This window comes from Amblyraja radiata, chromosome 5, assembly GCF_010909765.2.
Source record: "Amblyraja radiata isolate CabotCenter1 chromosome 5, sAmbRad1.1.pri, whole genome shotgun sequence".
Classification (NCBI taxonomy): Eukaryota; Metazoa; Chordata; class Chondrichthyes; order Rajiformes; family Rajidae; genus Amblyraja; species Amblyraja radiata.
This window is the reverse complement of record NC_045960.1, coordinates 41,123,553-41,143,026: the sequence shown is the minus strand read 5'-3', so window position 1 is coordinate 41,143,026 and position 19,474 is coordinate 41,123,553. Positions and strand designations below refer to the sequence as shown.

At 41.3% G+C, this 19,474-nt stretch overlaps 1 protein-coding gene across 4 annotated transcripts in view; it reads right to left on the bottom strand.

Moving 5' to 3' along the window:
* Positions 1–19,474, bottom strand: part of epha7 (EPH receptor A7) — a 255,858-nt gene that overhangs the window by 34,333 nt on the left and 202,051 nt on the right. The window contains exons 7-10 of one of the 4 annotated variants that reach the window (XM_033021065.1): positions 17,987–18,155; positions 11,653–11,806; positions 10,522–10,563; positions 8,011–8,066 (exon numbers count right to left, since the gene is read on the bottom strand). In XM_033021065.1, the coding sequence (XP_032876956.1) occupies positions 8,011–8,066; positions 10,522–10,563; positions 11,653–11,806; positions 17,987–18,155 (421 nt within the window). The remainder of the gene's footprint in view (positions 1–8,010; positions 8,067–10,521; positions 10,564–11,652; positions 11,807–17,986; positions 18,156–19,474) is intronic. The other 3 variants (XM_033021067.1, XM_033021066.1, XM_033021068.1) reach the window with 3 other exon arrangements.

The window sequence follows — 19,474 nt, the reverse complement described above, 5'->3', positions numbered from 1 at the left end:
AAGTTGGGCCAAAGGGCCTATGTCCACACTATGATTCCTCAACAAGTTCACTGCATTCGATGCAATAATGTACCTTTATGTCCCCTGTGTAACTGAAGCATATCCCCCCCCCCCCTTATTTTGCATTAGCTTCCCCTCACAATAAATAATATTTTTCCAGCATTCCTAATTACTTGCTGTATCTGCTTCCTAGTCTTTTTATGTATCATGAACTAAGACACCTAAATTCCACTGCATCTTAAACCTCTGCAAACTCTCACCCTCTAATATACATTTATATTTTTTTCTTTCAAAATGGGCAACTTTATAATTTCTTACAATATGTTCTATTAGCAGTTCATTGCACACTCACTTAACCTCGCCACCCATCATGCATATAAAACCACACAGAGCATTCACGTATATATGTCGACTGAAGCACTGCTGATTAATGTTCACAGTCAATCCAATTGAAACAAAGACATAAATAACCTTTGGACAAGAGTAAAATTGCAAATTATTCTATTTTTAGGATTTTAATGTGTACATCTAAAATAATTCCCTCATCTTTCCTCTGGAGTTCTCACAATTACCGTTAATCTGTGAATTTTAGTAAATGGCTGCACAGTGTAATTTGTTTCCACATTCTCTTTCAAAACCCTTTTTTTAACACTACTATTAAACTACCCTTTAATTTTTCCTTTTCCAAACAAGCCCAGCTTTTTCTTTAAAGCTTCCCATTAATCAGAAGTTCCCTATCTTTGGTTAGTAATCTGTAAATCCTTGCTCAAGCTGAGGATGAATTCATGGTTTATGATGGCGAACATAAGGTAGGGTTTGGTTCATAGCAGGGATAGTTAGAGAAACAGAAAGAAGCTCCCGGTGTCAACTATTATAGTAAGACTGCCTTAATCTTGCCTTTAAATAAAAGTATTTCACTGCAAAATAAGGAATCCTGCTCTGTTGTCAAAATTTGAATGGTCACAATCTTAGAATAAAGGGTAGGTCATTTAAGACTGAGGTGAGAATTTTTTTTTCACCCAGAGAGTTGTGAATTTATGGAATTCCCTGCCACAGAGGGCAGTGGAGGCCAGGTCGCTGGATGGATTTAACAAGAGAGTTAGATAGAGCTTAGGGGCTAGTGGAGTCAAGGGATATGGGGAGAAGGCAGGCACGGGTTATCGATAAGGGGCGATCAGCCATGATCACAATGAATGGCGGTACTGGCTCGAAGGGCCGAATGGCCTCCTCCTGCACCTATTTTCTATGTTTCTATTCTCCAACTCTCCAATTCAACATAAGAGAAGAAACCTGTCTTCCCTCAGCTTAATCGCCAACTTCGTAGATCAGCTACCGTAAATTTTCCTTTTGGTAGTCCGTCTGTCGTTTTTTTTTTTTTTGTCGCGTTTGAATGTTTGAATGTAGTTTAAAGTGATTTTTTTTTAACTGGGTATGTGTGTGGGGGGCGGGGGGTGGGGAAACTTTTTTAATCTTTCCCCTGCACGGAGAACCCGACCTTTTCCCTGTCGGGTCTCTGTTGTCGTTGGGGCCTAGCACCGTGGAGCGGCCTCCAACCGGAACGACCTGGGGCTCCAGTCGCGGAGCTACGGACTTACCCACCATCGTGGAGCTGGCCGAGTTCGGAGCGGGTGGAGCTGTGGTGGCGCGCGGCTGCAACCCAACCCTGGAGATTCGGAGCTCCAACTGCAGGTCTGGTGGACGGTGACACCGGGAGCCCGCGGGTCCCTGGTGGGAGACCGCTTTTTGGGGCTTCCGCAACGGCGACTTCTCCCGCCCGAGTTACGGGGTTGAAAATTACCTGGAGTGGGGCCTTACATCATTTTCAACACCGTTGCTTTAATGGCCGCGGGACACTTACCATCGCCCGCCGGGGGCTTTGACTCTGACATCGGGAGGAGAATGAGGAGTGCAGGGGAGAGATAAGACTTTGCCTTCCATCACAGTGAGGAGGAGATTCACTGTGATGGATGTTAGTGTAAATTGTGTTGTGTCTTGGTTCTTTTTCTTGTGTGTATGACTGCAGAAACCAAATTTCATTTGAACCTCAATGAGGTTCAAATGACACAAATAAATTGTATTGCATTGTATTGTATTGGTATAGTTCATTGCAAAAAGAAGCAAAGGAGAGTTTATGCACGTGTATGAGAGGGTATGTTGCAGGGAAAGAAGAAGAATGGGACTAATGGTCACCTCTTACAGGAAGGATGTAGAGGCTTTGATGACATTTACCAGAATGCTGCTTCGATTAGAGGGTATTAGCTATAAGAAGAGGATGGACAGACTTGGATTGTTTTCCCTGGAGCATCGGAGACTGTGGGGAGACCTGACAGAAGTAATTAACATCATGAGAGGCATAGGTGGTGTATACAGACAGCATCTTTTTCCTAGGGTGGAAATGTCAAAGATTAGATGCATAGCTTTAAGGAGAGAGGGGCAACATTTAAAGGAGACGTGCTGGGCAAATCATTTTTACACAGGTTGGTGGGGTTTTGGAACACACTGCCAGGAATGGTGGTGGAAGCAGATATGATAGTGGCATTTGATGGGTTGAAGTTGGGCATATGGATATGCATGGAGTGAAGGGATACGGATCACATGCAGATGTAGGAGATTAGTTTAATTTAGTATCACGTTCAACATGAACATTGTGGACTGGAGGACCCGCTCCTGCGTTGTACTTTTCTATGTTCTATGTACGTAATGACGCTGCTTCTTTGAGTGCTAGCATGGACCTGATGGGCCTTGTGTCCTCCTTCTGTATAATTATAAGAAAATGGCAAGGATAAAGGAAGAACAATATTTGAAGAGCCTAGCATCTGCATCTGGCAGCCACCTTGTACACCAAAAATCAGTTCAAGCCAAAATGTATTCCAGCTCAGTTCTGGAAGGGTTGTTCTGCAACATAAGAACATTGTGTTTCCAGTGTTATTACCTCTGAATTTCAGTTCAATTTCAGCTATGCTCCCTCTTGCCAAATTTACATACCATTTTCAAAAGAAAAAAGCTATGAAAACTGGAAAGCTGAAATTAAAAACAGCATGTACTGGAATATACTACATCGCCTTCAGGAACTATATAACGTGTTTTAAGCATGGACAGTCCATCAATGGTAGTGGATGAATTCAACCTTGAAAATCACCACATCTCTCTGATGTGCTCTTTGTGCATTTTCTATTTACATGAATATATAACCATATAACAATTACAGCACGGAAACAGGCCATCTCGGCCCTACAAGTCCGTGCCGAACAACTTTTTTCCCTTAGTCCCACCTGCCTGCACTCATAACATAACCCTCCATTCCCTTCTCATCCATATGCCTATCCAATTTATTTTTAAATGATACCAACGAACCTGCCTCCACCACTTCCACTGTAAGCTCATTCCACACAGCTACCACTCTCTGAGTAAAGAAGTTTCCCCTCATGTTACCCCTAAACTTCTGTCCCTTAATTCTGAAGTCATGTCCTCTTGTTTGAATCTTCCCTATTCTCAAAGGGAAAAGCTGATCCACATCAACTCTGTCTATCCCTCTCATCATTTTAAAGACCTCTATCAAGTCCCCCCTTAACCTTCTGCGCTCCAGAGAATAAAGACCTAACTTATTCAACCTTTCTCTGTAACTTAGTTGTTGAAACCCAGGCAACATTCTAGTAAATCTCCTCTGTACTCTCTCTATTTTGTTGACATCCTTCCTATAATTGGGCGACCAAAATTGTACACCATACTCCAGATTTGGTCTCACCAATGCCTTGTACAATTTTAACATTACATCCCAGCTTCTATACTCAATGCTCTGATTTATAAAGGCTAGCATACCAAAAGCTTTCTTTACCACCCTATCTATATGAGATTCCACCTTCAAGGAACTATGCACGGTTATTCCCAGATCCCTCTGTTCAACTGTATTCTTCAATTCCCTACCATTTACCATGTACGTCCTATTTTGATTTGTCCTGCCAAGGTGTAGCACCTCACATTTATCAGCATTAAAGTCCATCTGCCATCTTTCAGCCCATTCTTCCAAATGGCCTAAATCACTCTGTAGACTTTGGAAATCCTCTTCATTATCCACAACACCCCCTATCTTGGTATCATCTGCATACTTACTAATCCAATTTACCACACCTTCATCCAGATCATTGATGTACATGACAAACAACAAAGGACCCAACACCGATCCCTGAGGCACCCCACTAGTCACCTGCCTCCAACCCGACAAACAACCATCCACCATTACCCTCTGGCTTCTCCCATTCAGCCACTGTTGAATCCATCTTGCTACTCCTGCATTTATACCCAACAGTTGAACCTTCTTAACCAACCTTCCATGAGGAACCTTGTCAAAGGCCTTACTAAAGTCCATATAGACAACATCCACTGCTTTACCCTCGTCAATTTCCCTAGTAACCTCTTCAAATAATTCAAGAAGATTAGTCAAACATGACCTTCCAGGCACAAATCCATGCTGACTGTTCCTAATCAGACCCTGTTTATCCAGATGCTTATATATATTATCTCTAAGTATCTTTTCCATTAATTTGCCCACCACTGAAGTCAAACTAACAGGCCTATAATTGCTAGGTTTACTCTTAGAACCCTTTTTAAACAATGGAACAACATGCGCAGTACGCCAATCCTCGGGGACTTTTGATGTCCCGTTTCTAATGACATTTGAAATATTTCTGTCATAGCCCCAGCTATTTCTACACTAACTTCCCTCAATGTCCTAGGGAATATCCTGTCAGGACCTGGAGACTTATCCACTTTTATATTTTTCAAAAGTGTCAGTACTTCTTTTACTTTGAAACTCATAGTATCCATAGCAACTCTAGTAGTTTCCCTTACCTCACATAATTCAATTTCCTTCTCCTTGGTGAATACCGAAGAAAAGAAATTGTTCAATATCTCCCCCATCTCTTTTGGCTCTGCAGATAGCTGTCCACTCTGTCTCTCCAATGGACCAATTTTATTCCTCGTTATCCTTTTGCTATTAATATAGCTGTAGAAACCCTTTGGATTTACTTTCACCTTACATGCCAAAGCAACCTCATGTCTTCTTTTAGCTTTTCTAATTTATTTCTTAAGATTCTTTTTACATTCCTTATAATAATAATAATAATGGATGGGATTTATATAGCGCCTTTCTAATACTCAAGGCGCTTTACATCGCATTATTCATTTACTCCTCAGTCACACTCGGTGGTGGTAAGCTACTTCTGTAGCCACAGCTGCCCTGGGGCAGACTGACGGTAGCGTGGCTGCCAATCTGCGCCTACGGCCCCTCCGACCACCACCAATCACTCACACACATTCACATACAGGCAAAGGTGGGTGAAGTGTCTTGCCCAAGGACACAACGACAGTATGCACTCCAAGCGGGATTCGAACCGGCTACCTTCCGGTTGCCAGCCGAACACTTAGCCCATTGTGCCATCTGTCGTCCCATCTATACTCCTCAAGCACCTCATTTACTTCATGCTGCCTATAATTATTGTAGATCTCCCTCTTTTTCCGAACAAGATGTCCAATTTCCCTTGAAAACCAGGGCTCTTTCCAATTTTTACTGTTTCCTTTCAACCGAACAGGAACATAAAGATTCTGTACTCTTAAAATTTCCCCTTTAAATGTCCTCCATTTCTCTTCAACATCCTTCCCATAAAACAAAATGTCCCAGTTCACTCCTTTTAAATCATTTCGCATCTCATCAAAGTTAGCCTTTCTCCAATCAAAAATCTCAACCCTAGGTCCAGTTCTGACCCTCTCCATAATTATATTGAAACTAATGGTATTGTGATCACTGGACCCGAAGTGCTCCCCAACGCATACCTCCGCCACCTGTCCCGTCTCATTTCCTAACAGGAGGTCCAACACTGCCCCTCCTCTAGTAGGTACCTCTATGTATTGCTGCAAAAAACTATCCTGCACACATTTTACAAACTCCAAACCATCCAGCCCATTTACTGAATGTGTTTCCCAGTCTATGTGTGGAAAGTTGAAATCTCCCACAATCACTACTTTGTGCTTACTACTAATATCTGCTATCTCCTTACATATTTGATCTTCCAATTCTCGATCCCCATTTGGCGGTCTATAATATACCCCTATAAGTGTTGCTACCCCTTTCCCACTTCTCAGTTCCACCCAAATAGCCTCCCTAGATGAGCCCTCCAATCTATCCTGCCAAAGCACTGCTGTAATATCTTCCCTGACTAGTAATGCAACACCTCCACCTCTTGCCCCTCCAATTCTATCACACCTGAAGCAACGAAATCCTGGAATATTTAGTTTCCAATCACAGCCCTCCTGCAACCATGTTTCTCTGATCGCCACAACATCATACTTCCAGGTGTCTATCCAGACTCTAAGCTCATCCACCTTTCTTACAATGCTCCTAGCATTAAAATATGCACATTTAAGAAACCCCCCGCCTCTTATTCTCTGTTTATTTCCTTTTTTTTCTTTCTCCTCTTGTGCACGAGTGCTTCCCTTTTCTGCTTCCTGCTTCCCATTCTGTCTACTAGCTATCTCTATTTGAGTCCCTCGCCCCAACCATTCTAGTTTAAAGTCTCCCCAGTGGCCTTTGCAAATTTCCCCGCCAGGATATTGGTCCCCCTCGGGTTCAAGTGCAACCCATCCTTTCTGTACAGGTCCCACCTTCCCCAAAAGAAGTCCCAATGATCCAGAAACTTGAATCCCTGCCCTCTGCACCAGTCTTTCAGCCACGCATTTATCCTCCACCTCGCTCCATTCCTACTCTCACTGTGATTGTTACCTTTTTGGTCCTTTTCCATAACTCTCCTCCCAACTCCCTAAATCCTCCCTTCAGGACCTCTTCCCTTTTTTACCTATGTCATTGGTACCTATATGTACCACGACCTCAGGCTCCTCTCCCTCTGATTTCAGGATATCTTGGACGCGTTGAGACACGTCCGAGACCTTGGCACCAGGGAGGCAGACCACCATCCTGGTCTCCCGACTGCGTCCACAGAATCGCCTATCCGACCCCCTAACAATAGAGTCCCCAATTACTATTGCCCTCTTCTTTTTGTCCCTACCTTCAGGAGCAACAGGGCCGGTCTCTGTGCTGGAGGCCCGTCCGCTCTCGCTACCCCCGGGCAGGCTGTCACCCCCATCTGTACTCTAACAGGAGTACTTATTTCCAAGGTGTACCGACATTGGAGTACTCACTCGTCCCTGCCTCTGCCCCTTGCCCTTCCTTAGCGTGACCCACATGTCTCTCTCCCGTGGTTTTGGAGTGACCATCTCCCTATAACTCCCCTCTATGACCTCCTCACTCTCCCTGACCAGACAGAGGTCATCGAGCTGCTGCTCCAGGATCCTAATACGGTCCCTTAGGAGCCCTATCTCGCTGCACCTAGTGCAGATGTGGACGTCTGGAGGGCCATCCGACACCATGACCTCCCACATCTGACATCCCGAACAGTACACTGCTCTGACTGTCATTCTCCCGCCTTACCCTGGATCCGATACAAGTATAATACAATAGAAACTGCTGGGAGAAATCAGCAGGTATCTGACTCACAACAGCTGCTCCCTCTTGACCTTTATATATACCACAATGCAGCTTTAAATGTTGATGGCAGTTAGTGCTGTTTGAACACAGAATTAATAAACTAATCATTGCAAATTAACAGAAATTATCCACAAACTAAAAATATATTCATGCCTTCTTTAAACGTCTTCATTTTATACACCATTTAAGTTGACTGTAGCGATTTCAATTTGAGTTTCAAAGTCTCAGACTTAGTGGAAATAATGTAGTTTAATCACTAAAAATAAAGCTCGAACACTTCTCAAACTTTTTTCCACATTACACTAGTTCATTATTTCCACCCTAAGTTATTACAGGGTGTAAAGGTGAAAAGGTTGGGATGCAGGGGGAGAGGAAATATAAAATATTATAGAGTAAGGGTTTCAGAGAATAAAGGTGATTTGGAAAAAGTCCCAGTTTTTTCTTCACATTAGAGGCTTAATTAGGACACTTACAGTGGAAATAGAGCTCCTCATCCCCTTCTTGTTCTGCTTTGCTGTAGCCACAGTGTCTGAATAAGAAAATGAGACAACTCATGAAAGTTAGTACAGCTTCGATATGCTTTGCTTTGACTGGCTAATATAGATGCCTGCATTTGTTACAGGTCTAAATGATTGGATTCGCTGTTCAGCATAAACTGCACCTCGACTGTAGATGTTCATAGTCAATTTTAGACAGTGTGCCTCGATCTTTATTCATGCATGGCTGCATAATACTTTTTTTTGTTCATGTTCATGCTCATATTGAAGATACTATCCTAGCATTAAAAGCCTTTGTATTGTATGTTTATTTTAGGGTGAAATTCAGCCTGGAAAAGGTTGATGAAAGATGGTTGTAGATGAGCTGCTCATTTCATGTTGTGCATAATTTAACTCCCTGATGAGGTCAGTCAGAAAGAAATTCAGGAGGCATTAAAGGGGGGATCAATCTACAATCCTCTACATCTGCCAAAGCTGAATTTCATTCTTTTTATATCCGTTTTTGTACTTCATTGTTGGGAGGATTATATTGTGCATTAGAGTGCAGTTGGCTCTGTTTAGTATACAATTATGCAAAATAGATTATTTTGTGTGTAAGCTGTGTGATAGTGTTTTATGTTTATACTGTGACCCAGGCAAGGGAGGCATTCTGCAAGCATTGCATATATTTGAATGGTGCAATGTTTTGTAGTTGTAATACATACTGATTTATATATATATTAGTGTACAATGTGGAGCATGACCCTATGCTAGGTTGGGACATAGAAAATCTGAGTTACAATTTAAATTGTCTTTGCTTCCCAGAAATGCACCTCTGGTCAGTAGCATTGGAGAGCAGCACAGTGGCGCAGCGGTAGACTTGCTGCCTTACAGCACCAGAGATCTGGGTTTGATCCTAACTACAGGTGCTGTCTGTACAGAAGTTGTACATTCTCCTTGTGACCTCGTGGATTTTCTCCAGGCAATCCGGTTTCCTCCCACAATCCAAGACATAGAGGTTTGTAGGTTAATTGGCTTTGGTTAAAAATAGTTAATTGTCGCTAGTGTGTGTAAGATATTGCTAGTGTATAGGGTGATCACTAGTTGTCGCAGACTCGGTGGGCCGAAGGGCCTGTTTCCACGCTGTATCTCTAAAGTTGTTAAACATGTAACTTGGTTGGGACAACACTATACCACAGTGAATGTTATGAATCTTTAAATCAAAGCAAAACACTCTGTCACTACCAAATAATGCAGTTATCACTGCAGACAGATGACAGACTGATGAATGAATTTCAACATATACATGTTATTTGAAGCAATAACTGCAATATATCTGGGTATTTCAAAATATATATTTTTTTTTAAAAAAAAAAAATTCCCAATATGTACATTTTGCTGCATTTAAACAAGCAGAGTAAATATCTTGTGGACCTAAACCTGATATTGGACACCAGTTGAAAATATTTCCCTGGTCCAAGGTCATTGGAGTGCATTGCACTGCAGGGTCCTCTGCTGAGAGGACAGATCCCATTGGTATGGACAAGGGCAGTCCAGGGCTTCTCCCAACACAAGTGACCGGCTGCACTGACATAATGGCTTTGACAGCTGGTGAGATCTCATATCCAAAGGTTCAGCAGTTGTCAAAACTTTCATTGTTCACAAATGTTCAAAGCCTTATAGGAACTGTTTCAAATAATAATAAAACTGAGAGTGCAATAAATAGTATAAAGAAACTATGATTGAAAACAGGAAAACATTCAATCAAGTTATTCCAACTATTGTAGCAAAAGCCAAATTCTCCCATTAATTTCAATTGGCTCACGCAGGGTTAACCTGACATGGGATCAGTGGGCAGATTTTGCAACCTGAGATCTGGGAAATCTCTGGATATTCGTGTCTCTGCTGGATTCTGACACATTCGGCAACAAGTGTCTTGCAACTAATGTCCTGCAAAGCACATGGTCACTTTAGAGCCTTTGATGGTATCAGGAATTATGGGGAGAAGGCAGGAGAATGGGGTTGAGAGGGAAAGATAGATCAGCCATAATTGAATGGCAGAGTAGACTTGATGGGCCGAATGGACCAATTCTGCTCCAAAAACATCACGTTATTGGCTCATCTTTCAACAGATGCATGTGGAGCTTAGAAGAGGTTTGACCCCATCAATTTTACTGAGTTACTAATGTATTATTTTTTTCCACCCTTGTAAATCCTCATGGAAGTGTTAACTTTACAATTAGAAAGTGATGTTCTTAATGTATGATAGACGATTGCCCATATACCAAAAAAGTGTATTTACTCTGCATACATGTGGGGCAATTGTCCACAAATCAGAAAGAACTGGAAATGTGTCTTGGCAGGGAGTATTCCTGACACCAGACATCCCAGATTTCTCCTTTGCACCATTCAGCCAGTGGTCTGCTCTGTTTCTCCAATGTCATTTCTGATACCGTGCCAAGCAATTAGCAAAGGAAGGAAAGTACAACAACAGCAACAACGACTTACATTTCTATTGCTCTCCTCACGTAAGGAAAACATCTCAGAATGCTTCACACGATGGAAGAAAGATGAACATCAAGCAGGAGAAAAAGGGAAACAGTAGTTTAGGGGTGAGGGCCCAAAGCATGGCGGGTATTTTTTTTTAGATGGCATTTTAAAAGACATGGAAACAGGTGCCAAGATAAAGGGTTATCGGGGGATGGAGCAGAGGTCGGTGGCACAGAGATGTCAGTGACGGTCAGCGGATGGCTTTGTTTTGTCTCAAATGTGAGATGAATGAAACTTCAACTTCTTCAAGTTTCATTACTAGTTAAAATAGTTGATGTTCAAAGCAGAATCAAAGAAAGAAAGTGTGTAGGAAGGCACTGCAGATGCTGGTTTAAACTGAAGCTAGACACAAAATGCTGGAGTAACTCAACGGGACAGGCAGCATTTCTGAAGAAATGGAATGGGTGACATCTGAAGAAGGGTCTCGACCGAAAACATCACCCATTCTGCCTCTCCAGAGATGCTGTCCCGCAGAGTTACTCCAGCATTTTGTGTCTATTTTAAAGAAAGTCTTTGATTTACAGAGCACTGCAAAATATCTCAAAGCTGAGGGAGAATAAGTACAGGTGAATGTTTCCAGACTTTGCGTGGAACTAGATTCTGTGCTTGCAGGAAATGTTACCAAGGGTTTGCACATCAATGGCATGAAGTACAAAGAAAACAGAAGCAAGGATGGAATCCTGAGATACACCTGTGGTAACCGTGCAATATGACATGAGAAATTAATGGAAGAGATAAAATTATTCAGACTTGAATTAAAAGGTATGAAAACCATGCAACAAAACTGATTTGCAGAGGACAAATGTCATATACGATAAAACATTGAATGAACTGAAGGTGTATTGGATTAATCAATGGTTTATCGTTTGCATTTGCATCACACCAATGATTATAAACATCACTATTCCACCTGACCGCCTGTTATTCTATATAGCTGACTTTACTTTCCCCTATTGCAGCAACATTGCTGAAGGTTTGAGGATCCCATATATTCTGCACTGCTTTGTATAGACAGCAATTATACACGTTGCAGCCCTCCCCTCTCCCGCAACTGGATGCACTGTTACTGTGTACACCACGATCACGTACCCCTCAAGTGTGTGACCCGGCTCGGCATGTTCCTTAGTTCCATACCTTCGTCCAATAATGAAGCCAAACACCATGAAGACCAGAATGATGGTCCCTGCCACAGCGACCACAGCGATGATAATGACAGGATTCTGCTCAGTGGAAGCAGCAGTAGCTAGTAACAGAATGTAAAGAATTTAAAATCAACATCAGCTGAGATCAAAACAGAGCAGCGTGTCCAAAAAAATATTGAGAGCGTGAGAAATCTCCGGACAAATAAATGCGCTGAAGTATTTAAAATTACACAGTGCAGTCAATGTAGCTTTGCTCGGGAAAGAATGCAGCTTTTTAAAAACACTGCTAGGAAATCTAGCTGAAGAATCTACATTCGGGTCACAAACACCTCGTGTTCTTTCCAGATCTGCAACACCTTTCCCATATTTAAACACATTTCTATTGTATGTTGAAATCTGCAATATTGTTGAGGTAGTTGACCAGGGGAACAAGGAAATTGTGTGTGGTAGTATTCCACATACATCACACAAAGATGTGAAGGATGCTCAATCTTGTACACCAACCTTCTTTAATACAATCATGCCATTCCAATTGATCTGCTTAATTGGTTTACGGGAGACTGAAGTAGGCTGAGGTTTGATGTGCTGCAATCACGTTCTTAACTATGTTGGTAAAATGATGCAAATATCTCTATATTACTAGAACTCTCATCTTGTTTGTTTGTCCGATTGTTTGCCCGGTTTGTATTTGTGCAAAAACGGTACACGATAGCACTACAAATTTTGGCCCACCTTACTCACCATTGTCCTGTGATGTAAATATAACAAGTTTAATTCAGATTGAAAGTATATTTTACGTTATTGACGTTTAAAACTTTTTAAAAAACAGCACCCCCACTTGCCCAGCCCCCACTTGCCGTCTTTACTTGACAGGCGTCACAAAGGACATCCCACAGGTCCTCTGCGCGCCTTGACAGGCATCACAAAGGAAACCCCATGGGTCCTCAGTGCAGCCTTTGCACAATTTCAGACTGTCATATTTTTTTCCTTTTACAAAGGCGACCCGACGGCTCCACGGGAAAGTTTCCTTCTATTATAATTTCTGACCCCCGGGCCCTGGGCTGGGGTTGGAGCCGGTGCGGGGACTGGGGGGGCGGGAAGAGTCCACGCCGGGTAACCTTGGCCACTCCCTCCCCCGGCTCCAGGACTCTCGAACCCCCCGACAGCCTCCGCTCCAAGCACTCCCACTCCCCCTCCCTCCGCTCCATGACGCTCGACCCCCCAGACAGCCCCCGCCTCAAGCCTTCCCCCTGCTCCAGTTAACCCCCCCCACCGCGACAGCCCCCGCATCAAGCTCTCCCCCTCCCCCGGCTCCAGGACGCTCCCACCCCCACCCCACACCCCACCCCCGCCTCAAGTTCAACTTCATCGCTGCCTTCTGGAGAAAACGGGGCTGGCGGTGGTTTACATCGAGATCCTGGGGAGAGGAGGAGGGAGAGAGTGCTGGGGGATGAGGGGGAATGAAGGATAGGCGTAGGAAGAGGGATGGCGAGGTGCAGTTGGGGGAGGGTTGCTGTGACTCACGTCACAATGGGGATCTCTGGCATCACAACGTGAACCCCTCAGCCGCACCTGCGCAGTTGGGGGCAATGGGTGAGTGGTGGAATATTACGTTGGGGGAACAGGACCCAATGGGTCCCACTTGGTCTAGAATATTTTAAAGAGGAATCTAGATATAAATCTGATACTATGAATGAATAAAATGGTGTTGAATTGCCACATTTAAATCTGATACTATATCATAAATTTGCATAATTTTATCTGCAAAATTAGAAACGTGACTGCAGAACATCAAACCTCAGCCCACTTCAGTCACCTATAAATGAGTTAAACAGATCATCTGAAATGGCATCATTTTTAAGCTTGCACAACCAAAGAATGGAAATAAACTCTTTTTATTGGATTGCTTACACTTACATTTAATTGATCATTATAAATGTGCTATTTTTAATCTTTCATTTCCTTTGATCAGATTAACCGATGTAGACTGCCATAAGTACAAACTCAGGGTGAATAACATAGTTGCATGTTTAAGTAATTCAACTGATATTGTTCAAAATGTGCTTTACAGAAAATCTATATTCTATACCCAACATTATATATTTTCAACTGTAACCTACAGGTGAAAGAAAGTAGGTCATCACAATTTTGTTGCGTAAAAAAGTGAGTATGCTCATATTTGGGGAGATGGTTATAAACAACCGATTAACATCCTCAGGAAAAGTAAATGGAAAGAGACATAAGCAAAATTATAGAACAAATTATTTTGACCACTGGAATTCAACTCTTTATTTAAATATATATATTCATATATTCTGAGCAGACTAAAATTATATGGATGAAGCACAATTCCATCTTGTCCACTTAATAATATCACAGTGAATGTAAATAACCAGGATCGACATCAGTTTAAAGATTCTTTAATTTCAACTGTGAGAGAACTAATACTGATTTTTTGGGATGACATACGTGTAGACATTTTTGCTGACAAAAGCTAACACACTTAGTGCTCTGTGGAGATTTGACAACAGTGCAGCAGGCATTTGTTTATTTATAGCTGAAAGAAATCTGAGTGAGTAGTGTCAATTTCATGTATTGAATTCAATTTAGTTATCAGTACAATGGCTCCATGTTTATAGTGCAATGACAATTAAATAAATTCTCCTTTACACCAGTATAATAAAGAGATATTCACAGATTACATGCATGCTGTTTCACTTAAAACAATTGCAATTGTGGACATGGAATTATCCAGTCTGCTGCTAATTCTATCCATCAAAACTAGGTCGAACTGCAGTTGCTGAATAATTCTAGCTGCAGCAAAATTTGGGATCTATTCCAACATGATGCAAATTGTGCCAGCTAGCCATTTAATTGTGAAAACCTACCATGTGGATTTAAAGCTTCAAGCTTGGATAAAATGATGTGTTTATACCTTTAACTATTTGTCACCGATACTGAATTCTTAAATATCCAGCTCTGCATTTAGTTTGATTCAAGGCATAGAATGACTGTTGGAGAGTAATGAAATACAGCACTTTACATAAGCTAAGCAATTATACCAATGTTATCTCATTAAGAAAATCTAAGCTGGTTGGAAAGTTAATAATACGTCTATGTGTAAGTGCAGTGAAATACTAGAAGGGAGGGCATCAATTCAATCTTAAGGTATCTTGAAGTCCCAAATGGAATGACCCCAACAGTACAGGTAAAGATTGAGCTTGAGGCAAGATTAGAAAATTACACAGTTAATCTACTTAGTTGGTGGGCGATTGAAGGTGCCCATGAGAATGTAGTAATGAGAACTTCGGCAGGAGTCAATTGCACATGTTTGGCAACCAGAATTGACCAATATTTAACCATTTCTCATCATGCTCTGTACAATTCAAATGTTCCCAGTGATTTTGATTTTATTATTCACCACAGATTTCATCTATTTAAAAATGAGTATTAAGCATGTCCTGTAAAAATGAGATGATCAATTATATAATTATCACAAAATTGTAATCTAATTCAGAGACTGGCTGTGAAAATTCACAAGAATGTCAGTTATGACCTGAATGGCGATGCACGTTTGCGGAGCCTCGGGGGCGATTCAATTCATTGTTTTATGTGCTGGTGCAAAATAATAAAAAGTAATTTTTTAGAACAATATGGGTCATGCAATAAATAATTTAGAAATGATTTGACAGATAAAACAGCCTTGAATTCATGCCTATCATCTCTGGAAATATTTTGTTCACATTAACTACCATGGGTATTATTTCTAGATCCTTGTGGCTATTCATGATTATCAGAAACACATTGTCCAGTGACTGTGATATGACATAAGTATATTTATCAAACAATAATGTTCCAATTGCAGGAATTTAAATTGGCATTTATCATACAATCAGCATACAATGAACATCTTATAGTGCAGCCAATATGTAACTGTGCTACCAGCCTGTATCAGGAAATATGGCATATATATTATAGGACTGAATGGATAATGTAAAAGTCAATTAACTGTAACTTTACTGGTCAGATCACACATTCAGTGTACACTAAAAGCAGCAGTGTCCATCATGTAACAACATTATCAGCATCACCTGGAAAGGCAGAGTACTAATCAGAGATTGCCAGCATGGCTTTATCAGGGGCAGATCCTGCCTGGCCAAAATTATTGAATCTTTTGAAGGGGTAAAATAAATGTATTGATGAGGGCAATGACAATAAACAATAGCCCATAAGTGCAGGAGTAGGCCATTCAGCCCTTCGAGCCAGCACCACCATTCACTGTGATCATGGCTGATCATCCACAATCAGTAGCCCGTTCCTGCCTCCTCCCCATATTCCTTTACTCCGCTATCTTTAAGAGGTCTATATGCAGTAGATGTGTTTTTTTTAGTAAGACCTTTGACAAGATCTCACAAAGAAGACTAGTCCAAAACATTAGGACCTATGGGATGAAGGGCAAGTTGGTAAATTGCATCCACAATTGGCTTGGCAGTAAGAGACAGAACGCTGCTGCAAGGTTGTTTTTGCGATTGGATGTCTGGGATTAGAAGTTCATCAGTGATCAAAGCCCAGACTCTTATTGTTTGCAATTTCTCTGATGCACGTCAATGATTTGGATATGGATGTCGGTGGTATGATCAGTAGATTTGTAGATGAGACAAAGATTCTCAGAGGTATTGAGTGTGTGGAGAATAGTCTCAGGCTACAGGGTGATATCATTGGTGAAATAGATTCAGAAATGGCAGATGAAATTTGATGCTCACATACAATGTGAGATGTTGCATTTTGTGAGTTCTAGTGAGGCCAAGAAGCATACTATGAATGGTTCAGTTTAAGAGTGTATTGAGGAACAAAGAGACCTTGATGCCTAAATCCAAAGATCCTTGAAAGTGACACTGCCGGTAGATACTGTAACACAGGTAGGAAGTCATATGGGATATCAGTAATCATTAGCCAATCCATTGAGTCCAAGAGGAGAGAGGTTAGGCTTTCACTTTATAAAACATTGGTCAGATATGTGTACGAGTATATGATGGCATTTTCAGACCATGTACCCATAGATTTCACAAGAGCACTGGTCAGTGCAATTAACAGTCCATGTGTACCAAGTCTATAAAGTATTAATAAAATGGATGGTGCATCTAAAAACAAGATAGAAAAGCATTATCCATGCAGCAGTTAGTTTATGCCAGCCCATGTCCAGAAATAAATTGAACAATATGCATTAAGTCATGTTTATTATTCATTAAAATCAAGCCGTCTTCTAATGGCTGTTGGGAGATGACTGCTTGCGGAAAGACGTGCTTAAAATATCAAAGCCTCGTCGAAAAAAAAAACTAACCACAGGGCAAAAGAATCAACCTTCAAAGGAATCTATGGATTCAAGCTTGAGATGATGAGATATTTAGAACTGAATAAAATGACCTTGTGTAATGAGATTTGGTTTACTATCTTCTGATACAAAAACCACAGTAAAAACATTATATTTGGTAGAAGAAATCCCAGTGAATTTGACCATATTTATCGCTTCCTGTAGCCAAGTGACTGACATATGCTAACCTCTGGCACATCAATTGTCATTAAAAACTGTGTTTAGACAATGTGTTGATTATTATTTGTGAGGATAGTAGGATTGATGTGTAGCCATGCTATAGATCAGGTTAGCGGTATTCTCACCCAATATTCATAGGCTTATCTGATCACAAAGAGTCAACAGATGTTGAAATATTTATATATGATGTGCCTTGCACGATTTCTGGGTGCGTGCCATGAGACATGAAAAGCCTCTTGTGCTAATATAGACAGTTATAGTTCAAAATAGCTCAGTCCCCCTCTCTCCCTTCTCTCCCCAACATACCTATTTAGCCTTAGGGGTGGTGGAGGAGGATGGACATAAAACTTCATCTTCAGTGAAAAAAAGCTTGTCAGTAAAATCTGTAATTCCACAATGCACTGTAAATCAACATTGTGGCAAGGTGCTGGTGGGCACAGAAGAGGGCATTGCTTACTTATTTATTACACCATGTTTTCAAGGCAGATATTTTCCATTCACTTTACTTAGTGATTCTTTATTGTCATGGGGAACTAACTAGCAAATAAATCTGGCAGATACCAACTCCTGGGCCTCTGCCATAATTGTTCTTGAGCTGTCCAGGAAATTCAGCAGGGGATACCTCACATCTGCATTTACTTCCCAAGGGAATTGAATCAGGCTGAATCTGTTAGTGAGAAACATACTTTTTGCCTAACAGCACAGAAAGGATCGTGTTCGCGAGTCTTACCTGTACTCTCCTCTAGGGTTAAGACTTCTATCCTGGGGCTGTAGGTTCCATAGCCAGCTGTAGTAAAGGCTCGGATCTGGAAGATGTAGGCTGTACCTGGTTTCAGGTTATTAATGGTAGTTGATGTTGAGGTAGATTTTACTGTGGAGTAAGTGCGATCTTTTAGATTCTGGAAAAAAAAAAGTATTAAATGTTGCAGTGAGATTAAAAAGTGGGAGGGAATGTTTTTATATTTTAAACCATTATTGTTTAGAGATTCAATTGTAATTGACAAATCAGGATTTCCAGCTCATTTTCCATTTCTCTGTTTACCGAGTTTTTGTTGCATGCATTCCAGTCAACGGAAAAAGACTATACATGGTCTAGGACTGCAAACAGTTCAGTAGGATTACCATTGAACTGTATGCAAAAAGAAATGTCATTGTACTTGGATATTTGTGATAATAAAGAACCATTGGTCTTCCCAGCACAATTTCCCTACAGTCCCAGACTAGATTTCCAGGTGAGCTCATGTTTCTATCAATGCCAGGCTTCTTCTGATTTCCACCCCCAGCCTCAGACTCCTTCCCCACCTCCCAAGTCTAATCTTTGTGTGTGCTGAACCTAATCAACTGAACCCAATCTCAGATCTCCTATGTGTTTAAGAAGGAACTGCAGATGCTGGAAAATCGAAGGTACACAAAAATGCTGGAGAAACTCAGCGGGTGCAGCAGCATTTGTGGAGCGAAGGAAATAGGCAACGTTTCGGGCCGAAACTCTTCTTCAGACTGATGGTCTGAATCAGTCTGAAGAAGGGTTTCCACCCCCCATCAGTCTTAAGAAGGGTTTCGGCCCGAAACGTTGCCTATTTCCTTCGCTCCATAGATGCTGCTGCACCCGCTGAGTTTCTCCAGCATTTTTGTGTACCTCAGATCTCCTATCACCAACAAGAGAGGGGTTCTGATCTACCATCTACTTCGTTGGAGACCTTCAACTTTACTGGACGTATCTTGTACTACATGGTATTCCCTTTATCTTGCATCTGTACAGTGTGGACGGCTTGATTGTAATCATGTATAGTCTTTCTGCTGAGTGGAATGCAAGCAACAAAAAAGCTTTTCACTGTATCTCAGTGAACATGTGACAATAATAAACTAAATCTTTTTTCATGCTTGTGTCATGATAAGTGACATGTCCAGGAATGAGTTTACGGCTGCTTATTCAACTGAAGGATTCAAATAATATTCACAAACCACTAGAGCTTCGATCTTGCAGTTTATGACATCACCTGAACCTCGTGATTAAATTATAGTCCTGAAACTTGCCCCTGGGAACCTATTAAATTCTATCTAATCATATCCCATCTTGTTAAAACTGACTTTTTAAAGCTTATTTCACTGTTATTTTAATACTTTCATCTTTGTTCAGATTAAATCTCTCAAAAGGACAAACTAGCCTTCAAATAGTCTCTGCTTTTAATACATAGATTTTGGCTCCAGTATCTTGTTC